The 19,045-nt window shown below is 36.2% G+C and overlaps 1 protein-coding gene across 3 annotated transcripts in view; it reads right to left on the reverse strand.

The window, feature by feature from the left end:
- Nucleotides 1–19,045, reverse strand: part of LOC141453744 (uncharacterized) — a 163,475-nt gene that overhangs the window by 124,613 nt on the left and 19,817 nt on the right. The window contains exon 3 of one of the 3 annotated variants that reach the window (XM_074127307.1): nt 16,028–16,617. In XM_074127307.1, coding sequence (XP_073983408.1) covers nt 16,028–16,058 — 31 coding nt within the window. In that variant the 5' untranslated portion in view covers nt 16,059–16,617. Of the gene's footprint in view, nt 1–11,671; nt 12,143–16,027; nt 16,618–19,045 lie in introns of those variants that run through there. The other 2 variants (XM_074127304.1, XM_074127306.1) reach the window with 2 other exon arrangements.

Here is a 19,045-nt window from a genome sequence, read left to right on the forward strand (position 1 = left end):
GATGTATTGCGGTACTGGTCTAGGCCTTGAATTTTATCTAATGGTTAATATGAGGATTTATAGTAAAGTATGTTAGGCGGTTATAGGCTAGACCCGCAAAGCTAAGATGTATTGCGGTACTGGTCTAGGCCTTGAATTTTATCTAATGGTTAATATGAGGATTTATAGTAAAGTATGTTAGGCGGTTATAGGCTAGACCCGCAAAGCTAAGATGCATTGCGGTACTGGTCTAGGCCTTGAATTTTATCTAATGGTTAATATGAGGATTTATAGTAAAGTATGTTAGGCGGTTATAGGCTAGACCCGCAAAGCTAAGATATATTGCGGTACTGGTCTAGGCCTTGAATTTTATCTAATGGTTAATATGAGGATTTATAGTAAAGTATGTTAGGCGGTTATAGGCTAGACCCGCAAAGCTAAGATATATTGCGGTACTGGTCTAGGCCTTGAATTTTATCTAATGGTCAATATGAGGATTTATAGTAAAGTATGTTAGGCGGTTATAGGCTAGACCCGCAAAGCTAAGATATATTGCGGTACTGGTCTAGGCCTTGAATTTTATCTAATGGTTAATATGAGGATTTATAGTAAAGTATGTTTGGCGGTTATAGGCTAGACTCGCAAAGCTAAGATATATTGCGGTACTGGTCTAGGCCTTGAATTTTATCTAATGGTTAATATGAGGATTTATAGTAAAGTATGTTAGGCGGTTATAGGCTAGACTCGCAAAGCTAAGATGTATTGCGGCACTAGTCTAGGCCTTGAATTTTATGTAATGGTTAATATGAGGATTTATAGTAAAGTATGTTAGGCGGTTATAGGCTAGACCCGCAAAGCTAAGATGTATTGCGGTACTGGTCTAGGCCTTGAATTTTATCTAATGGTTAATATGAGGATTTATAGTAAAGTATGTTAGGCGGTTATAGGCTAGACCCGCAAAGCTAAGATGTATTGCGGTACTGGTCTAGGCCTTGAATTTTATCTAATGGTTAATATGAGGATTTATAGTAAAGTATGTTAGGCGGTTATAGGCTAGACCCGCAAAGCTAAGATGTATTGCGGTACTGGTCTAGGCCTTGAATTTTATCTAATGGTTAATATGAGGATTTATAGTAAAGTATGTTAGGCGGTTATAGGCTAGACCCGCAAAGCTAAGATGTATTGCGGTACTGGTCTAGGCCTTGAATTTTATCTAATGGTTAATATGAGGATTTATAGTAAAGTATGTTAGGCGGTTATAGGCTAGACCCGCAAAGCTAAGATGCATTGCGGTACTGGTCTAGGCCTTGAATTTTATCTAATGGTTAATATGAGGATTTATAGTAAAGTATGTTAGGCGGTTATAGGCTAGACCCGCAAAGCTAAGATATATTGCGGTACTGGTCTAGGCCTTGAATTTTATCTAATGGTTAATATGAGGATTTATAGTAAAGTATGTTAGGCGGTTATAGGCTAGACCCGCAAAGCTAAGATATATTGCGGTACTGGTCTAGGCCTTGAATTTTATCTAATGGTTAATATGAGGATTTATAGTAAAGTATGTTAGGCGGTTATAGGCTAGACCCGCAAAGCTAAGATATATTGCGGTACTGGTCTAGGCCTTGAATTTTATCTAATGGTTAATATGAGGATTTATAGTAAAGTATGTTTGGCGGTTATAGGCTAGACTCGCAAAGCTAAGATATATTGCGGTACTGGTCTAGGCCTTGAATTTTATCTAATGGTTAATATGAGGATTTATAGTAAAGTATGTTAGGCGGTTATAGGCTAGACCCGCAAAGCTAAGATATATTGCGGTACTGGTCTAGGCCTTGAATTTTATCTAATGGTTAATATGAGGATTTATAGTAAAGTATGTTAGGCGGTTATAGGCTAGACCCGCAAAGCTAAGATATATTGCGGTACTGGTCTAGGCCTTGAATTTTATCTAATGGTTAATATGAGGATTTATAGTAAAGTATGTTAGGCAGTTATAGGCTAGACCCGCAAAGCTAAGATATATTGCGGTACTGGTCTAGGCCTTGAATTTTATCTAATGGTTAATATGAGGATTTATAGTAAAGTATGTTAGGCGGTTATAGGCTAGACCCGCAAAGCTAAGATGTATTGCGGTACTGGTCTAGGCCTTGAATTTTATCTAATGGTTAATATGAGGATTTATAGTAAAGTATGTTAGGCGGTTATAGGCTAGACCCGCAAAGCTAAGATGCATTGCGGTACTGGTCTAGGCCTTGAATTTTATCTAATGGTTAATATGAGGATTTATAGTAAAGTATGTTAGGCGGTTATAAGATAGACCCGCAAAGCTAAGATGTATTGCGGTACTGGTCTAGGCCTTGAATTTTATCTAATGGTTAATATGAGGATTTATAGTAAAGTATGTTAGGCGGTTATAGGCTAGACCCGCAAAGCTAAGATATATTGCGGTACTGGTCTAGGCCTTGAATTTTATCTAATGGTTAATATGAGGATTTATAGTAAAGTATGTTTGGCGGTTATAGGCTAGACTCGCAAAGCTAAGATGTATTGCGGTACTAGTCTAGGCCTTGAATTTTATCTAATGGTTAATATGAGGATTTATAGTAAAGTATGTTTGGCGGTTATAGGCTAGACTCGCAAAGCTAAGATGTATTGCGGTACTAGTCTAGGCCTTGAATTTTATCTAATGGTTAATATGAGGATTTATAGTAAAGTATGTTTGGCGGTTATAGGCTAGACTCGCAAAGCTAAGATGTATTGCGGTACTAGTCTAGGCCTTGAATTTTATCTAAGGTTAATATGAGGGTTTATAGTAAAGTATGTTAGCTGGTTATAGGCTAGACCCACAAAGCTAAGATGTATTGCGGTACTAGTCTAGGCCTTGAATTTTATCTAAGGTTAATATGAGGGTTTATAGTAAAGTATGTTAGGTGGTTATAGGCTAGACCCGCAAAGCTAAGATGTATTGCGGTATTAGTTTAGGCCTTGAATTTTATCTAATGGTTAATATGAGGATTTATAGTAAAGTATGTTTGCTAGTCACCTCCGTCCACGACACCTAATTTGGTAGTTGGACGTAAGGCACATGCCTGAAAAAAATCGGCAATTACTTCACTACTTTACTTATAATATTTTTTTTAGAAAAAAAAAAGATTTCTCAGATTTTTTTTAAACGAAAACTTTGTCACGTTTCACTGCTACCACAATTGAACATTACCTGATTTCCCGGCAGAGCTCGATTTCTATAGATCGTTAGACCTTTACCCCGGGTGAACTCAAAACACACATTGGTACTTCTGGTGGAAATTCCCAAATCTCGATTTCAATATTTTCCCTTTAGGTGGAGGAGCGACGTTAAGAGAAAGTGAAAAGGAAAACAACTAATTAAGAACGGAGGGAAAAAAAAATCTAATAACAATTCTCCTTCTCCTCCTCCTCCTCATAACTAAATTCTTAAAATGAGAGGGGGGACAGGAATCGATCTAAATCTGCCCTCCTTTCACAAATTATTTTTGGTAGAAAGTGGCCATAGTCTGACTGGTTCTACCCACTAACCACAATAAGTATATACAAAATAACAATGCACAATGAGACACAGATTAGAAACAGAAGTAAGATAATAATGAATAAAAAGAAAAAAGATTCTAACCAATAGTATTATAGATTAGTTACCCGCTAAGAAAAAGAAGGTTACCAATGGTATTAAGAGTTTAATATAAATGGAATTAGAAAGCGAAACATTAAAAAGAAATATTATTATTACTATTTCTAATTTTAATAATCAAACTATAAAGCATATTGTTTATTCTTTGTTGCTATGATAAGCTATCGATAATATCAACACAAAGCACCAACCAAATTATCAACAAATATTTATCCTGAATAGAGGTGGTAGCCAAAATAGTTGGCTATTCAAGGTTATACCACTCCTTTTAAATTGGCTAGTTTTTGCCCCCCTCCATGGACTCCCTCTTTCTCGGGGGGAGAAAATATTGTACCGATAGTAATAGTTATGTAGTAAATGATACTTTAAAAAAAATTTTTAATGTCAACAAATAAACATATAATTTAAATTTTTAAAAAGTTTATATATTATACTTTGTTGCTTGTAAACTTGGAATATATTAGGCAAATAAAAAGTGAGCAAGATATTCTATGTTTAAGCTTCTGGATATTTTCTAAACTTCCTGTCATTTGTTACACGTATTCAAAAACTCGTTTTTCTAAAAAGAAAAACATTTTTCCGGTCTTCAAAAAAAAAAAAAAAAAAACTCAAAATTTGTGCTAATTGTGGTGAAAATTAACGTTTTTGAGCAGGAAAAGAGGGTGGGGGACTCACAGAATTTAAGCAGCCCTTCCGTTCAGTTAACTTCCTTTAAAATTTAAACTTTTCAAAATTACATACGTAATTTCTAAAGGATATTACAGTATTTTGAGGCGGCTCATTATTCAGCCCTACGGTAGTGTTCACTCGTTACTGTTTATCAAAAATGACAGTGAGTTGTAAGTAGCTCCTAGAAAAAATCTGAAGGGCCAAACAGTCCAGATTCGAACAGATATGAGGACCAACTTAGACGAAAGTTTAAGACAACTTTTCCCCTAAGGGGAGGCAAGAATACAGGAAGTTACTAGATCTGCAAGAGTATAATCAGCGTAATGTACCGTTTTTAGGAAAAACTTGAACAATTTGCAGTAAAATTGTTTTACCCACCCTCTTCTCAATTTACATCAATGACCTTCCTCTTTCCATCTCTCATTCCCAGTATCACCTCTATGCTGATGATTTTCAGATTTACCTATCCTTCTCCCCGTCGGATTTGTTTGAAGCTGTATTTAAACTTCAAGAAGACCTCAATAATATCTCAGCATGGGCCACGAACAATAAGCTTACCCTGAATGTAGAAAAGACCAAAGCTATAGTTATTGGCTCCAACCCACTCCTTAAATCATTGGCTCCTCTTCCTAATCTTTTCCTTTACAATAACCCAATAAAATATTGTTCCTCTGTGAAAAACCTTGGTATCACTTTCGATCAAAACCTATCTTGGAAAAACCATGTTTCCCAAATCTCTCGTCGTTCCATCCATATCCTTAAGCAGTTTAATAGTTCCCGTCACCTTTTTCCAATTAAGACCCGGCAACTCCTAGTTTCCTCTCTTATATTCCCCCATTTCGACTATGGTTGTTTAGTGTATGGCGGTCTTTCTGGTGATATTGAAGCTAAGCTCAAGCGCCTCATGAACTGCTTCATAAGATTTATTTTCAGCATTTCCAGAGACTCCCGCATTTCGCACTGCTACGATGAGTTGAAGTGGCTTTTCCCCTGTCTATCGCCGCCAATATCTTTTGGCTTCTTTCCTTTTTCAAGTCATCCAGTCTCAAAGGCCTTCCTATATTTTTCAACTCCTTAAGTTTAAATCCTCCATCCATTCCCGTAACACTAGATCTCGCTCATCTGATCTCTATATTCCCTCTCACCGTACCTCATCCTTTGACAAGTCCTTCCTAATACGTGCTACCTCTCTCTGGAACTCCTTGCCTTCATCTGTCCGCCATGCTCCTACCCTATCCATCTTTAAATCCCGTCTATTCAGTTATCTCCTTTCTATTCAGCTTCCTCCGAAATTCTAATTGTTTTAATTTATTTCCTTAATTTCTGCTGTTTTATTATTTTATTTTTACTTTCATTTTCACTTATTATATTTTCACTTTTGTAAATACTTATTTATTTATTTAATTTCTGTATAATCACAGGCCAAACTGTTAAGGCCTCTATTTGTACCTGTATTTATTCTTAGGGGACAATTGTCCCAGAATAATAAATTTCTTTTCTATTTCTATTAAAATTGCACTTCCGGTTAGCCAATTAAAAACTTATGACAGGATCCCAAGTGCCATCTTAATCATAAAATCAAGTACCAACTTTCTTTTGCAATGTTCCAGTTTCCTGAGGTACTCTAAACCATAGATTTCCGGTAAAAATTGAATATTGTAAAATAATCACTTCCTTTTACTTGGATTCAAGAGGAAATAAGGCAAAAAAAAAAGGAAATTTATTTCTAAAAATAACAAATAAAGTGATGTTCATGTAATAAGATTACCTATAAGTGCGTCAAAGTACACAATTAAGTTTCTACTTCTTTAAACGTGATTGAAGAAATTGACGTAACTATTTCAGAGATTTATTCTTCACTACAAGGTTATTTCCAACTAAATAAAGGCGAACTAGCATTCACATTTATTATCTAAATACGCGGCTCTTTATTTCTTTACACATAACCATAGCCAAGCATTTATTTATTTATTTATTTATTTATTTATTTATTTCGTAATAAAAAAAAACTCCCCAAAAAATTAATTCAAATTATATACTCCACTTTTTAAAAAAGAACTTTTATTAATTCAGAGGTCATCGACCCACTTTTTTTAAAAAAATTTTAAATCCTTCCTTTCCTGTCCTTGTTTTAATAATAACTCACCCCCACCCAATTTTTCGACTTCCTGGATTTAATGGTTTTTAATTAGTTCTTTTAATTTCAACTTAATCAATAATTAACCTGGATAACAATAAATAGGAAATCTTAAATTAATCGTAATTTAACATTACAATAACAATATGTAAAATTTGTTTAAATTAATATGACCAGAAATAACACGTATTTAAATCTATAAGCTTTCAGATTCGAACCCAGGATTTTTAATTAATATTTATTTTTTATTTAAAACAATTGAAAACAATTGTTATAATACAAGAAATTATGTTATATTTATTATAAAGCGTGCTTGTATTAATTGTTGTGCACGTATTTATTAGCATGGTCGTGTATATTAGCATGATCGTATATTTTAGCATGAACGTAATCATTAATATGAATGAAAGCTTGAGTGACTTAGTTAGTTAATAGATTTTAGTTTTAGTAATTTTTAGAGGAACACCTATAAAGGTACTTCACACTAAATGCCTATTAAGCGGGGCTTAACGTCCAAGTACCAATTAGGTGTCGTGGACGGAGGCGACTAGCAAACATACGAGTACTTAACTGTAAATTCCTCATATTACCCATTAAATAAAATACAAGGCCTAGACTAGTACCGCAATACATCTTAGCTTTGCGGGTCTAGCCTATAACCGCCTAACATACTTTACTATAAATTCCTCATATTAACACATTAAATAAAATGCAAGGCCTAGACTAGTACCGCAATACATCTTAGCTTTGCGGGTCTAGCCTATAACCGCCTAACATACTTTACTATAAATTCCTCATATTAACACATTAATTAAAATGCAAGGCCTAGACTAGTACCGCAATACATCTTAGCTTTGCGGGTCTAGCCTATAACCGCCTAACATACTTTACTATAAATTCCTCATATTAACACATTAAATAAAATACATCCCAGGGAAGGGATTAGCTATGAGGTTAGCATACTGGACTCCCACGCGGAGGTCCCGGGTTCGAATCCAGCAGCTGACCCTTAGATTTTCTCTTCCTAGGAGCTTCTTACAGCTCACTGTCCGGTGATGGACAGTGTTGTCTGTAACGAGAGAACACTGTCCGGAGGCCGGCAGTGCACTGGAAAAAGCTCCGGGCGCTAATGACCTCAGCTGTTGATGCGCCAAAAAAAAAAAAAAAAAAAAAAAAAAAAATACAAGGCCTAGACTAGCACCGCAATACATCTTAGCTTTGCTTGGTCTTTGCCTAAAGACCAAGAATCAAACCCAGTACCACAATACATATTAGCTTTGCAGGTCTCGCCTCTAACCGCTCGGCAACCGTGGCGCCTACACTAAATGCAAATAACCTTTTATTAAAAAAAAAATAAATAATAAATAATGAAATAATTTAAATATCATTAGTGTGGGTGGATGTTACGAGAGGAATTGTCCGACATGAATGCCCAACGTTATGGTGGTCAAGGTTTTGTTGGACAGGTGAATGGAAATACCTGCAAAGCTAACGTGAGGGGGTGGAGGGAAACGTTTAGGAAAAGTAGCCAGGCATCATAGGGCGCTCACTATAGGGTGACCAAACGTAGTCTTTTTTTTAAAAAAAAGTTACTTTAAATAACAATAAATGTAGAAATAAATCAGAATTGATGAATATAATAAACATTAAGTGGTTATGAAATAAAGACGTCGTGAATTATAAAAGATAATGGAAGAAAAGAGGGAATAAAAGGAACTCCTACACACAGTAATATCATGCGAGATAATGGGATACAAGTAGCAAAGTCACTTCCTGAGATCAATGGAGGAGAATAAACACACTGTTTCCTTCCACAATGGAAGTACTATAATAAATTTTGAAAATGGAAATCAAAGAATAAAAGATTGAAAAAGAATATGCATGATTTGAATACTCATATAAGTTTTGGAAGTATTGTAGTATTAGTAAAATTACTGAATTTTTAACCCTCACAGAGAAGCCTGACCAATAAAAGTGAACTATCCATCGAATAAATGGTACCTGCAAGGAAGGAATTTCCTTTAAATTAATTCAAAAATTTTAGGAAGTTGTGGGATTGGGTCAAATTTTCGATATGGAATTCACACCGGAAATATCCGTTTTCAGGCTCAAATAGTCGTTTTTTCGTAGATTAGTCTCTTTCACCTTTTATGTATATGTGAATATTGGGAATATTGGAATATTAGGAATATTGGAATATTTGGCGAGAATAACAAAAATAAATAAATAAATAAAACTGTCACTTAACCGAACCAATTTTTCTTTTCTTTAGATATTCTGGAAAACAGCTTATATAATTTTTCTTTACACTTAGAATACTTGTGGCGCATAAATCCACAACTTTTATTTAAAACTTTTCTCTCGGAAAACAAAAAAAAAATCGAGTAAAGGAACGTCCTAGTAGCAACTTTACAGCTCGCTGTCACTATCAACAGTATCTATAACGAGAGAATACTGTACGTAAACTAGCAGAGACCGGAAGCGAGAAAAAAAAACTGCTTGCGCCAATGACCTCAAATGTTGTTGACGCGCCTTAAATACAAAAAAATATATATATATTATTATTTACAATTAACTCAGACGACAATTAGCGGCAACTATAAATATTTCCTAAATTTTCTACAACGACGTAATATCTGAATAAAAACTTGTTTGGACCGTCCTTGATGCTTAAATTGAAGATTGGGAACTAAATAAATGCTTTAAAAATAAATTTAAAGAAGAAAAGTTTATTTTCATTGTTCACTTTTAGAAAACCTTTAAAATGATAATCGGATAAACTGGTTCGACCAGCTTGATTTGAATACAAATGTTTTTCCCCCTTTTTTTTTAATTTTTCGTGAAAACTATTAATTTAAAAAAAACAAAGAAGAAGATGAGTAGAAATAAACAGAACAATAAAGAAAATGTCAAAACGTAATAAAGTAAAAACTACGTAAAAAAATATTTTCCTTGAAATTAATCTTACGACTAATATATTACTAACAATGAAAATGGGAAATCTGATTTTCTTTAACTACGACTCTCAAACTCTTCTACTATTTTTTTTTTTTGCATTTTTTCCAAAATCCGAATTTTAAAATTTATTTATTAAAAAAGAAAAAGCAAGGTAATGCCTAATTTTTCAGGCAGGCTTTACGTCCAACTACCAAATTAGGTGTCGTGGACGGAGGTGACTAGCAAACATACTTACTACAAAATTCCTCATATTAACACATTAAATAAAATGCAAGGCCTAGACTAGTACCGCAATACATCTTAGCTTTGCGGGTCTAGCCTATAACCGCCTAACATACTTTACTACAAAATTCCTCATATTAACACATTAAATAAAATGCAAGGCCTAGACTAGTGCCGCAATACATCTTAGCTTTGCGGGTCTAGCATCTAACCGCCTAACATACTTTACTATAAATTCCTCATATTAATCATTAAATAAAATGCAAGGCCTAGACTAGTGCCGCAATACATCTTAGCTTTGCGGGTCTAGCATCTAACCGCCTAACATACTTTACTATAAATTCCTTATATTAACACATTAAATAAAATACAAGGCCTAGACTAGTACCGCAATACATCTTAGCTTTGCGGGTCTAGCCTATAACCGCTCGGCTATCGTGGTGTCCAATTTCAAAATATATTTATTAATTAATAACACTTTCTAGATTGTAAAACTGCTCAGAACATTTTTTTTTTTTTTTTTTGAATATACGAAATTTGGAGTTAAAAGTAGAAGACCTAAATTTTTTTTTCTCGGAAAAACGCGTAAAAAGTGACAATTCTAAACATTAAGTTGTGCTTGAGAAATTTTTCTTTGAATTCAGCATTTTTGTAATAAATTTAATCCTGAAAATATGATAAGTATTTCGTACTTGGACGTATCTACTGATTAGTATAGAAATGGACTTCAGGATTTTTGACTTCTTGAGATTTTTCCTAATTGACAAAATAACCAACTACATTCACACATTCAGAAAAACAATCAAAAGAGCATTTCGAAATTCTGACGTCATTATTTTCTGTTTGTTTTAGGAAGATCAATTGTTACGATCAAATCAAATTTTCGATATCAAGCTTAGACAGGAAGGTTCACGTTTAATGCGGCTTATAAGGGTGGTTAGGCCTAACTATGAAGTGGCATTATTCGTGAGATTTACGGTCCTGTAACACTTATGAGATTCAATTCCTTGGGGGGTTGACCAGGAAGCCCTATGTCATTATGTTTCCACTGGGACTGCTGATGATCGGCACCCAGCAGTTACAGCATCTCTTTTAATCTGTCCGCTTAATGACTGTGGAGAGTATGGGGAATTTTTCTAGTGTTTCCCTCGCGAGGAACCAAACCTTATAGAAAACCGCTTTTCCCTTTTTCCTGTTAAAACTTGCACTGACTTTCCGCTTTCAGGCTCAAAACAATGCGTGCGTTTCCACCAGTCTTGTATGTAGGTAGTCGTTTAAATATTCGCTTGGCCTTGTTGGACTACTACCGCAATAAATTTAGATGAGTAGCCGGCATTGAATTTTTTTCATCCTACCAAGCATTTTGGCAATGCCTCAAAAAATGGCACGAGAAAGACTTAAATTATAAAATAAGAAAATAATTAACAATAAACCATATTGCTGAAGAACTCGCCAGTTTACAAAAACGTTGGTTCACTTGAAATATTAAAAAAAAACAAAAAAAAAAAACACTTTTTCGACTTCATTGTAACTATTCGATGAGGAAGGCCTATCGTTTTGTTTGTTTTGAAATGCCCATCATGGAAATTGATTTTATGGTACGTCCCTGGAATGTTATACTTCAGTTTTAAAGGACATCAATAGTAGAGGTATTATATTGAAGCTGACTAACATTTTAATAAACATTCAGAGTTTCAAGGAAAATTTTGAGAGCTGTAGAAAGAGAAAATAAATCTTGATGTTGTAGCTGCTAAGCAGGGACAACACAATAATGTGTACAGCCACTGAAGAAGTAGAAATATCCTTGCAGAAATGTTGGCATCATTTAAAAATCTATTTTTGAAAAAGTATGAGAATACAAGAAAAAGAACTAAAAAGTACAAAAACTTACAAAGAGAAAAAGTAGTAGAGAAGGTCAACCAGGAAAACCGGACACACATATCAGGGCACAACAAAACAATAATTGCAAAAGAAGGTTGGACCAAATTAAACAAGTTATAACATGCTCAAAAACAAAAAAAATCAAAAAAAATCACTCTTACCTTTTGCCCAACCAGTTAACACGTTGCCCAAATATAACACTTTAAAACTTGGATCGTATTCCGTTATTGTGACAGATCTTCGCCTACAAAGACGTCCTAAACCTTCTTTAACCCTACGTAGGGTTCTCTCTTTGAAATCCTTCGGGCCAAATGTTTCTTCCATATTGTGTATTTGTTTTTTTTTTTTTAAAGTAGGTTAAAAGCACACTTCCGTTTTTATGAAAACGGAAACCAAAAAAAATAAAAAGTCTTTAAATCTTGCAACAAGATTCCGGTTCTTAATATTCACCGTTCCATCTGATTTGCAAATTTTTTTAATTGAAATAAGACATAAGTAAAACAAAAGAAATGCACTGTATAAATGAACCAAACCAAGAAAAAAAAGAGATGGATAAACTAAAGACAACGATCTTGCACTCTCGGCTTTGGTCGAACTGCACGCCAGCACAGTCTGCACGTGACTGGATGCTCTGTGCAAGTAAAGAGAACGATATTGTCCCCCACTCTTGGCTGAAGCGGCCCCAACTTACAGCTCCAGCACTATATAGCACTATCTCTCTCTAGCCGTCCTACCGTCTCTATTAGCGCTCGCTTCTTTCACAATTAAAATCTTCGAATCCTGCTCATTATCATTAGCTCTCGTATTAATGCCCTTTGGCCGCCCTTCTGTTCTGTTCCACAAAGCTGGTGCCAGTCCAGACACCTGCATCAACCGTGGCACCAAAAAAAAAAGAAAAACACCTGTCATCTACGCGCGTAAAAACTTTTTAATGATGGAAGTTCACCGGAAATAGACTTTTTTTCTTTTTAAATTTATTTTTTCTCTGAAGGAATTTGGCAAATATTATCGAAAATTTTCACCAGCCATACTAGTTTTGTGATTTCATGACTCTGAACGCAAAAATATTGTTTTCACAAATTTGTCTGTGCATCTGCGCGTATTAAAATAATTCAAAATTTGGAAAAGCTTATGAAGTTTAAATTTATTATTTGGCTTAATTGGCCACCAGTGGGGGGGAGCCTGCAATAAAATCTCTGCGAAAAAAAGATTTTCCTCTTTGGCAATAAACATCAAGGCCCAAATTCTCGCTGTACACAATTTTGGTGAACAAGAATCGGTTACAGACTGGACCATTCTTCGATAAAGCATCCATCCGGTTTTATAGATGTGCTTGTGGTCTTTGAAGTGAAGAGATAAGATTCTAGTTATTAGGGCTGCCCTTAAGGCCTACGCCATTGTGACCCCTTTGGATCTATTATGGCTTCCACTACTCTAGAGTTCGCCATCCAGACCTGTCCTTTTAATCAGACTCTTAATGCTGGAGAGCGGCTCTTGGGTAAAGCACCCACAGGCCTTGGTTTTTCCTTCCCCAAGGAGTAACATCCTCAGCCACACGAGCCTCTTACACTGACACAACACATGCAGTGCCATTTCCTCCTCCTCTTCCTGACAGAACCTACAAAAGGCTATATCATCCACCAGGTGCCCATGCAATGCATGTGTTTCGTGAGCCTGTAGTGGCCCAGTTAATAGACCCTACAATTATCCTTATAGCCCCACACGGCCTTGACGGATTAATTCGGCCAGTCAGCCTTGGCGAATAGCCCGTTATGAACTCATTCGCCTGATTCTGCCCTGTGGGTGGCAAGCTACCACTTCTGAGACCTAGTCTGCATCTAAAGTGTAATGGTCGCAGTCTTAAGACACTTGGAGACCCCAAAATAGGGCTCCGGGCCAACGAAGTGTCCCGCAGAGCCTTCCTTTGAAGTGAAACTCGCCCAAGTTATTGAACATTTTCTTTGCAGATAATCTACAGTTTCCTATGCTGAAAGTATCTCAGGAGAACTGGAGGACTTAGCCTTAAAGATAATGAGATTCTCATTCTGTCGGACTGCAAGGATGTAAAAATATCTTTTACTGTAACCTTAGAAATGATAGCCTCTGTAGGTTCTGTCAGGAAGAAGAGGGAACGGTACTGCACGTTTTGTGTCAGCGTGAGGGGCTTGTTTGGGCTAAGGATGTTACTTCTCGGGGATGAACAACCAAGGTCTGTGAGCTTTATCCAAGAGTCGCTCTTTAGAATTAAGAGTCTGATCAAAAGGACGGGTCTGGAGGGTGAGCTTTAAAGTGAGAGGAGCCACAATAGATCCAAAGAGGTCGCAGTGGCTTAGTCTAATCTAATCTAACCTCAGAAATCAAAATTTGACTATTTCCTGTGTGATCACAATTTCCAAAAAAATTTGAAAAGCACGTAATACTTCCGGTTACAATGACAGTAAGTGTGGTGGAAATATTAAATCTGTGGGTAGATATTAAATCCGCGTATTAATTCTTTTTGTCCTGTGTATACGAAAGAGAAAGAGTTGGTTACCCATAGAATCTTGTCAATGGCATATTGTCAATATGACTAGAGTCAATAAGTGAATATTATGTGGGCATTGTGTTGCGTACATGACCGTTTCCATTATTCATTTCCGTTTTGAACCGTTTATCATCTCCTCCATTGTGGCCAATCAATTGACGGATTTAGATAGGCCGATTTTCAACAATTACCCCCCAAACTTTGATAAATATAATCGGCCTTTATGATATTATTGTTTAAATTACTGAATTCTCAGACCTGCGAAGCTAATATGCATATTGTGGTACTAGGTTCGATTCCCGGTCTTAGGCCTTGGATTTTTTATTTAATGGTTAAATAAAAGAAATTTACAGTAAAGTATGTTTGCTAGTCGCCTCCGTCCACGACACCTAGTAAATGGTAGTTGGACGTTAAGCCCCGCTTGAAAAAATAGGCGATTACTTTACTTACTGAATTCTTATATTTTTATTCTTTTAAACGCGTACCCTCTGTTTATTTGTTTCGATTTCTCTTATTTTGGTAAGCAAATATTGGAAATAGTTCACAATTTTTTGAAACTTAATCGCTTTTATTTAATTTTTTAAAATAAAGTAAAGTAATCCCATATTTTTTCAGGCGGGGCTTTACGTCCAACTACCAAATTAGGTGTCACGGAGGCGACTAGCAAACATACTTTACTACAAAATTCCTCATATTACCCATTAAATAAAATGCAAGGCCTAGACTAGTACCGCAATACATCTTAGCTTTGCGGGTATAGCCTATAACTGCCTAACATACTTTACTATTAAATTCCTCATATTAACACATTAATTAAAATGCAAGGCCTAGACTAGTACCGCAATACACCTTAGCTTTGCGGGTATAGCCTATAACTGCCTAACATACTTTACTACAAAATTCCTCATATTACCCATTAAATAAAATGCAAGGCCTAGACTAGTACCGCAATACATCTTAGCTTTGCGGGTATAGCCTATAACTGCCTAACATACTTTACTATTAAATTCCTCATATTAACACATTAATTAAAATGCAAGGCCTAGACTAGTACCGCAATACACCTTAGCTTTGCGGGTATAGCCTATAACTGCCTAACATACTTTACTATAAATTCCTCATATTAACACATTAATTAAAGTGCAAGGCCTAGACTAGTACCGGCAATACATCTTAGCTTTGCTCGGCTACCGTGGCGCCCGTCAAAGTTGTATGTTTTACAACGTTACGCTTTTTCGTGCAATTTTTTGATGATCACCCCCCCCCCCCTACGAGATAGTTTTAATTTTGAAGCTTTTCTGCAAGTGAATCAGGTACTTTTAAAGAGCTAGGGGTATCAGGATCAATTATAATAGATAGGATTATGGTATCATCAGCAAAGAAGATAAAAGATGATACATATTTGGATGCTGAGGAATGACTATATTAAAGAGAAATTGGAGGTTCTAAGGCAGAAATCGCCCAAAATTATCAATTTAAAATTTAATAATCAATGTTCGAATTATTCACTCCAACAGATTCCAAGCAGTTGGACTTATTAACTTAATTAAATCGATTATGGGAAGTGAACAAAACTTTAAAAAAAAAAAAAATGCAAACAAGCCAGCCCATTTTCTAACAAAATCGCCTACATTAACAAGATTGACCATCACCGGAAACGAATGGTTACCATATAAACATTACATCATCATTGGGTTGTTTAGTTGATCGACCTTTAAAGTGGAATAGATTTCCATGCGAATTATCCACTCACCCAGTTTGAGTTTATTTAATTAAAACAAAATAGAAATGGAAAAATCAGCTGTCTGGCCTATAAAATAATTTGGGCACAATTTTGAGGCACTTTTCTCTGAGGTACTCAATTTTTTTGAGGTTGAGTTTAGGATGATAAATTTTGTTGAATGAATACATTTTCATTGAATTCCACATTATTATCTTTTTTTTACGATAATTTTATGATTTTAAAAAGGGAATAAATGAAATAAAAACTCACCTTTTGTTGCCAGAGTAGCTCTGGCAGCCATCTTGAAACATCAGACACTGGACACTTGACACAATTTATGCAATAATGTATCGCCGATAAAAAAAATGTATTACGTACAATTATTTTTCTGAATAAATTTTGGAATACACGATTTTTTATTTTTTTTTTTAAATACGCACAAGTTAAACTTGAAGAAAAACATTTTTTTGTAACCGCCGGAAGTTTAATTCTCAAGCACCAACTGAAAATGCAGGAAACATTCTAATTAGAAAAAACTTGTAACACTAGTGAGGAAATGTAAAATTCTGAGTACACTCTCGCTGCCTCATTCTTTTGTAGGCCAAAATGCTTTTTAAAATAAAATAATCATCATCAAATAAACCAAAGAGAAAATATAACTTTATGACGTTACAGGAAGTCGCCGATCCTCTAGAAATCACTCACTTTGACACTTGACACAATTCAAAACAAAATATATCGCAAAAATATAAATAAATAAAACGTAAATTTAATACATAAATTCCTTAATTAAAGATATTAAAAACACTCCCGGAAGTAAAAAAAAAAGCACTCCGCGGAAATTGATTATCACGCACCACCTGAAAAATGAAAAATTCTGATTAGAAAAACTTGTATTATTAGTATATATTATATAGAATATAATAAAGAGCATTGAAACGCTAGTTCCGTAATCCATGACTTATCTCTGACACTCTCATGACTTTCTCTTACAAGAACTCTCAAGGTCATAACTTACACAACTCAGAATTTTTGGGAGAAAGAGAAAATGTATTTCTTATACCGGAAAAGACACATTAGAAAGACGCTAGGCACCTGTCAAGCCCCCGAAATATCCTAAAACTCTTTTTTTTGGCGCCAGAAAAATGATAGGAAATAAAAGTCGTAGATTATGTAAATATGTAATCTACGTTTGTGCAAAAATTGGAGCCACTTTCAAGAAAATCTTGTCGTGCTACTTCCGGTGGACGGATTTTGATCCGTTAACTGCCTTGTTGTTGAGTCTTCGCAACAAATGTTTTTTTTTTTTATGGAGGTGGGTTGTCAGCTCCACCCCCCCCCCGTCCAACCACCGTCTCTTTGGAGGTCAATAGTAAGTTATGCAAGTGGGACGTGGGTTTTGACCAGGAAAGACGAGCCGGGCCCTGAATTGTCTGGGGAGAGGAAGATCCTCAGAAAGATTTATGGAAATCTATGGTTTAGAGTACCTCTGGAAACTGGAACATTGCAAAAGAAAGTTGGTACTTGATTTTATGATTAAGATGGCACTTGGGATCCTGTCATAAGTTTTTAATTGGCTAACCGGAAGTGCAATTTTAATAGAATAGAAAAGAAAATTATTCTGGGACAATTGTCCCCTAAGAATAAATACAGGAACAAATAGAGGCCTTAACAGTTTGGCCTGTGATTAAACAGAAAATAAATAAATAAGTATTTACAAAAAGTGAAAATAAAAATAACAGCAGAAATTAAGGAAATAAGTTAAGCCAATTAGAATTTCGGAGGAAGCTGGGTAGAAAGGAGATAACTGAATAGACGGGATTTAAAGATAGATAGGGTAGGAGCATGGCGGACAGATGATGGCAAGGAGTTTCAGAGAAAGGCAGCACGTATTAGGAAGGATTTATAAAAGGATAAGGTACGGTGTGAGGGAATATAGAGATCAGATGAGGTGAGATCTAGTATTACGGGAATGGATCGAGGATTTAAACTTAATATTGCACTCCAGTTGGTCGACTTCATCGAAGGAGGCCTCGTATGAGGTGGCTAGATAATGTGGAGGCAGACCTGAGGAGCATGGGCGTGCTTAGATGACGATCTAGAATCCCCCACTATCGTGAGGAATGGAGGAGGCTGGTTGTGGAGACCCGGGACCCCTTTTGGGGGACTGCCCCCAGAAGGAAGAAAGGAAGGAACTGCCTTGTTAGTTTCCGAGCTGGTGTATTCGCTAAAACCACACACTTATAGAGAGGGAAGAAGAAAGACAGAGAGCGAGCGAAAGCCTGGTTCCTGGGGAAGGCAAAATCCTCCAGAACATCTACAGTGACAAATGGTGGATGAAGTGTGTTGCATCCAGGAAATGATTATCTCCAAATAAGCCTAGCTCCCGTCGCCGCTCTAGTCTAGGCTTACCAAAGAGCCTGGAAAGTTTACAGTGATTCGAGGGGAATTATCACCTCCCTGAGTACATTGTTTTTTGTTTTTTTTTTCAAATGAAGAGGCCATTTGTAAGGGAACAGTGCGCTAGATTAGATTAGACTAGGGCGGCCTCAAAGCCTACGCCACTGCGACCACTTTGAATCTATTGTGGCTCCCCTCACTCTAAAGCTTACCCTCCAGACCTGTCCTTTTAATCAGACTCTCAAATCTGGAGAGCGACTTCTGGATAAAGCTCACAGACCTTGGTTTTTTCCTCCCTGAGAAATCACAACCAAAGCCCAGACAAGCCCCTCACACTGACACAACACCGTACAGTACCGTTTCCTCCTCCTCTTCCTGACAGAACCTACAAAGGCTATAATCCACCAGGTACTCATGCGATGCATACAATTATTCTTATAGCCCCACACGGGCCTTGACGGATTAATTTGGCCAGTCAGCCTTGGCGAATAGCCCGTTATGAACTCCTTCGCCTGTCTCTGCCCAGTGAGAGCACTCTTGAGACCTACTCTGCACCCATAAGTTAATGGTCGCAGACTTAACACACTTCGAAACCCCAAAACAGGGCTCCGGACCAACGAAGTGTCCCGCAGAGCCTTACCGGGCCAATAAATCTGCCGCCTCGTTTCCCTTTAACAGTGCATTGGTATCAGATAGTGTTGCCTTTCTCCTAGGCTTTCCGCGTTCACTCCTAGTAACCTCCAAAGAACTGGGTGTGCTCCCAGAGGCTCTAATAGGGTCACACTAGCTCTAACTATTTGCCCATACAAGAAAGCCAAAGTGCGGCAAGACTTTATTAACAAAAATAATTAAATAAATATTAATATCACAAATAATACAACAACGTAA

Source organism: Rhodnius prolixus, unplaced genomic scaffold (genome assembly GCF_049639745.1).
Source record: "Rhodnius prolixus isolate KJV_2025 unplaced genomic scaffold, Rpr scaffold_3, whole genome shotgun sequence".
NCBI lineage: Eukaryota > Metazoa > Arthropoda > Insecta > Hemiptera > Reduviidae > Rhodnius > Rhodnius prolixus.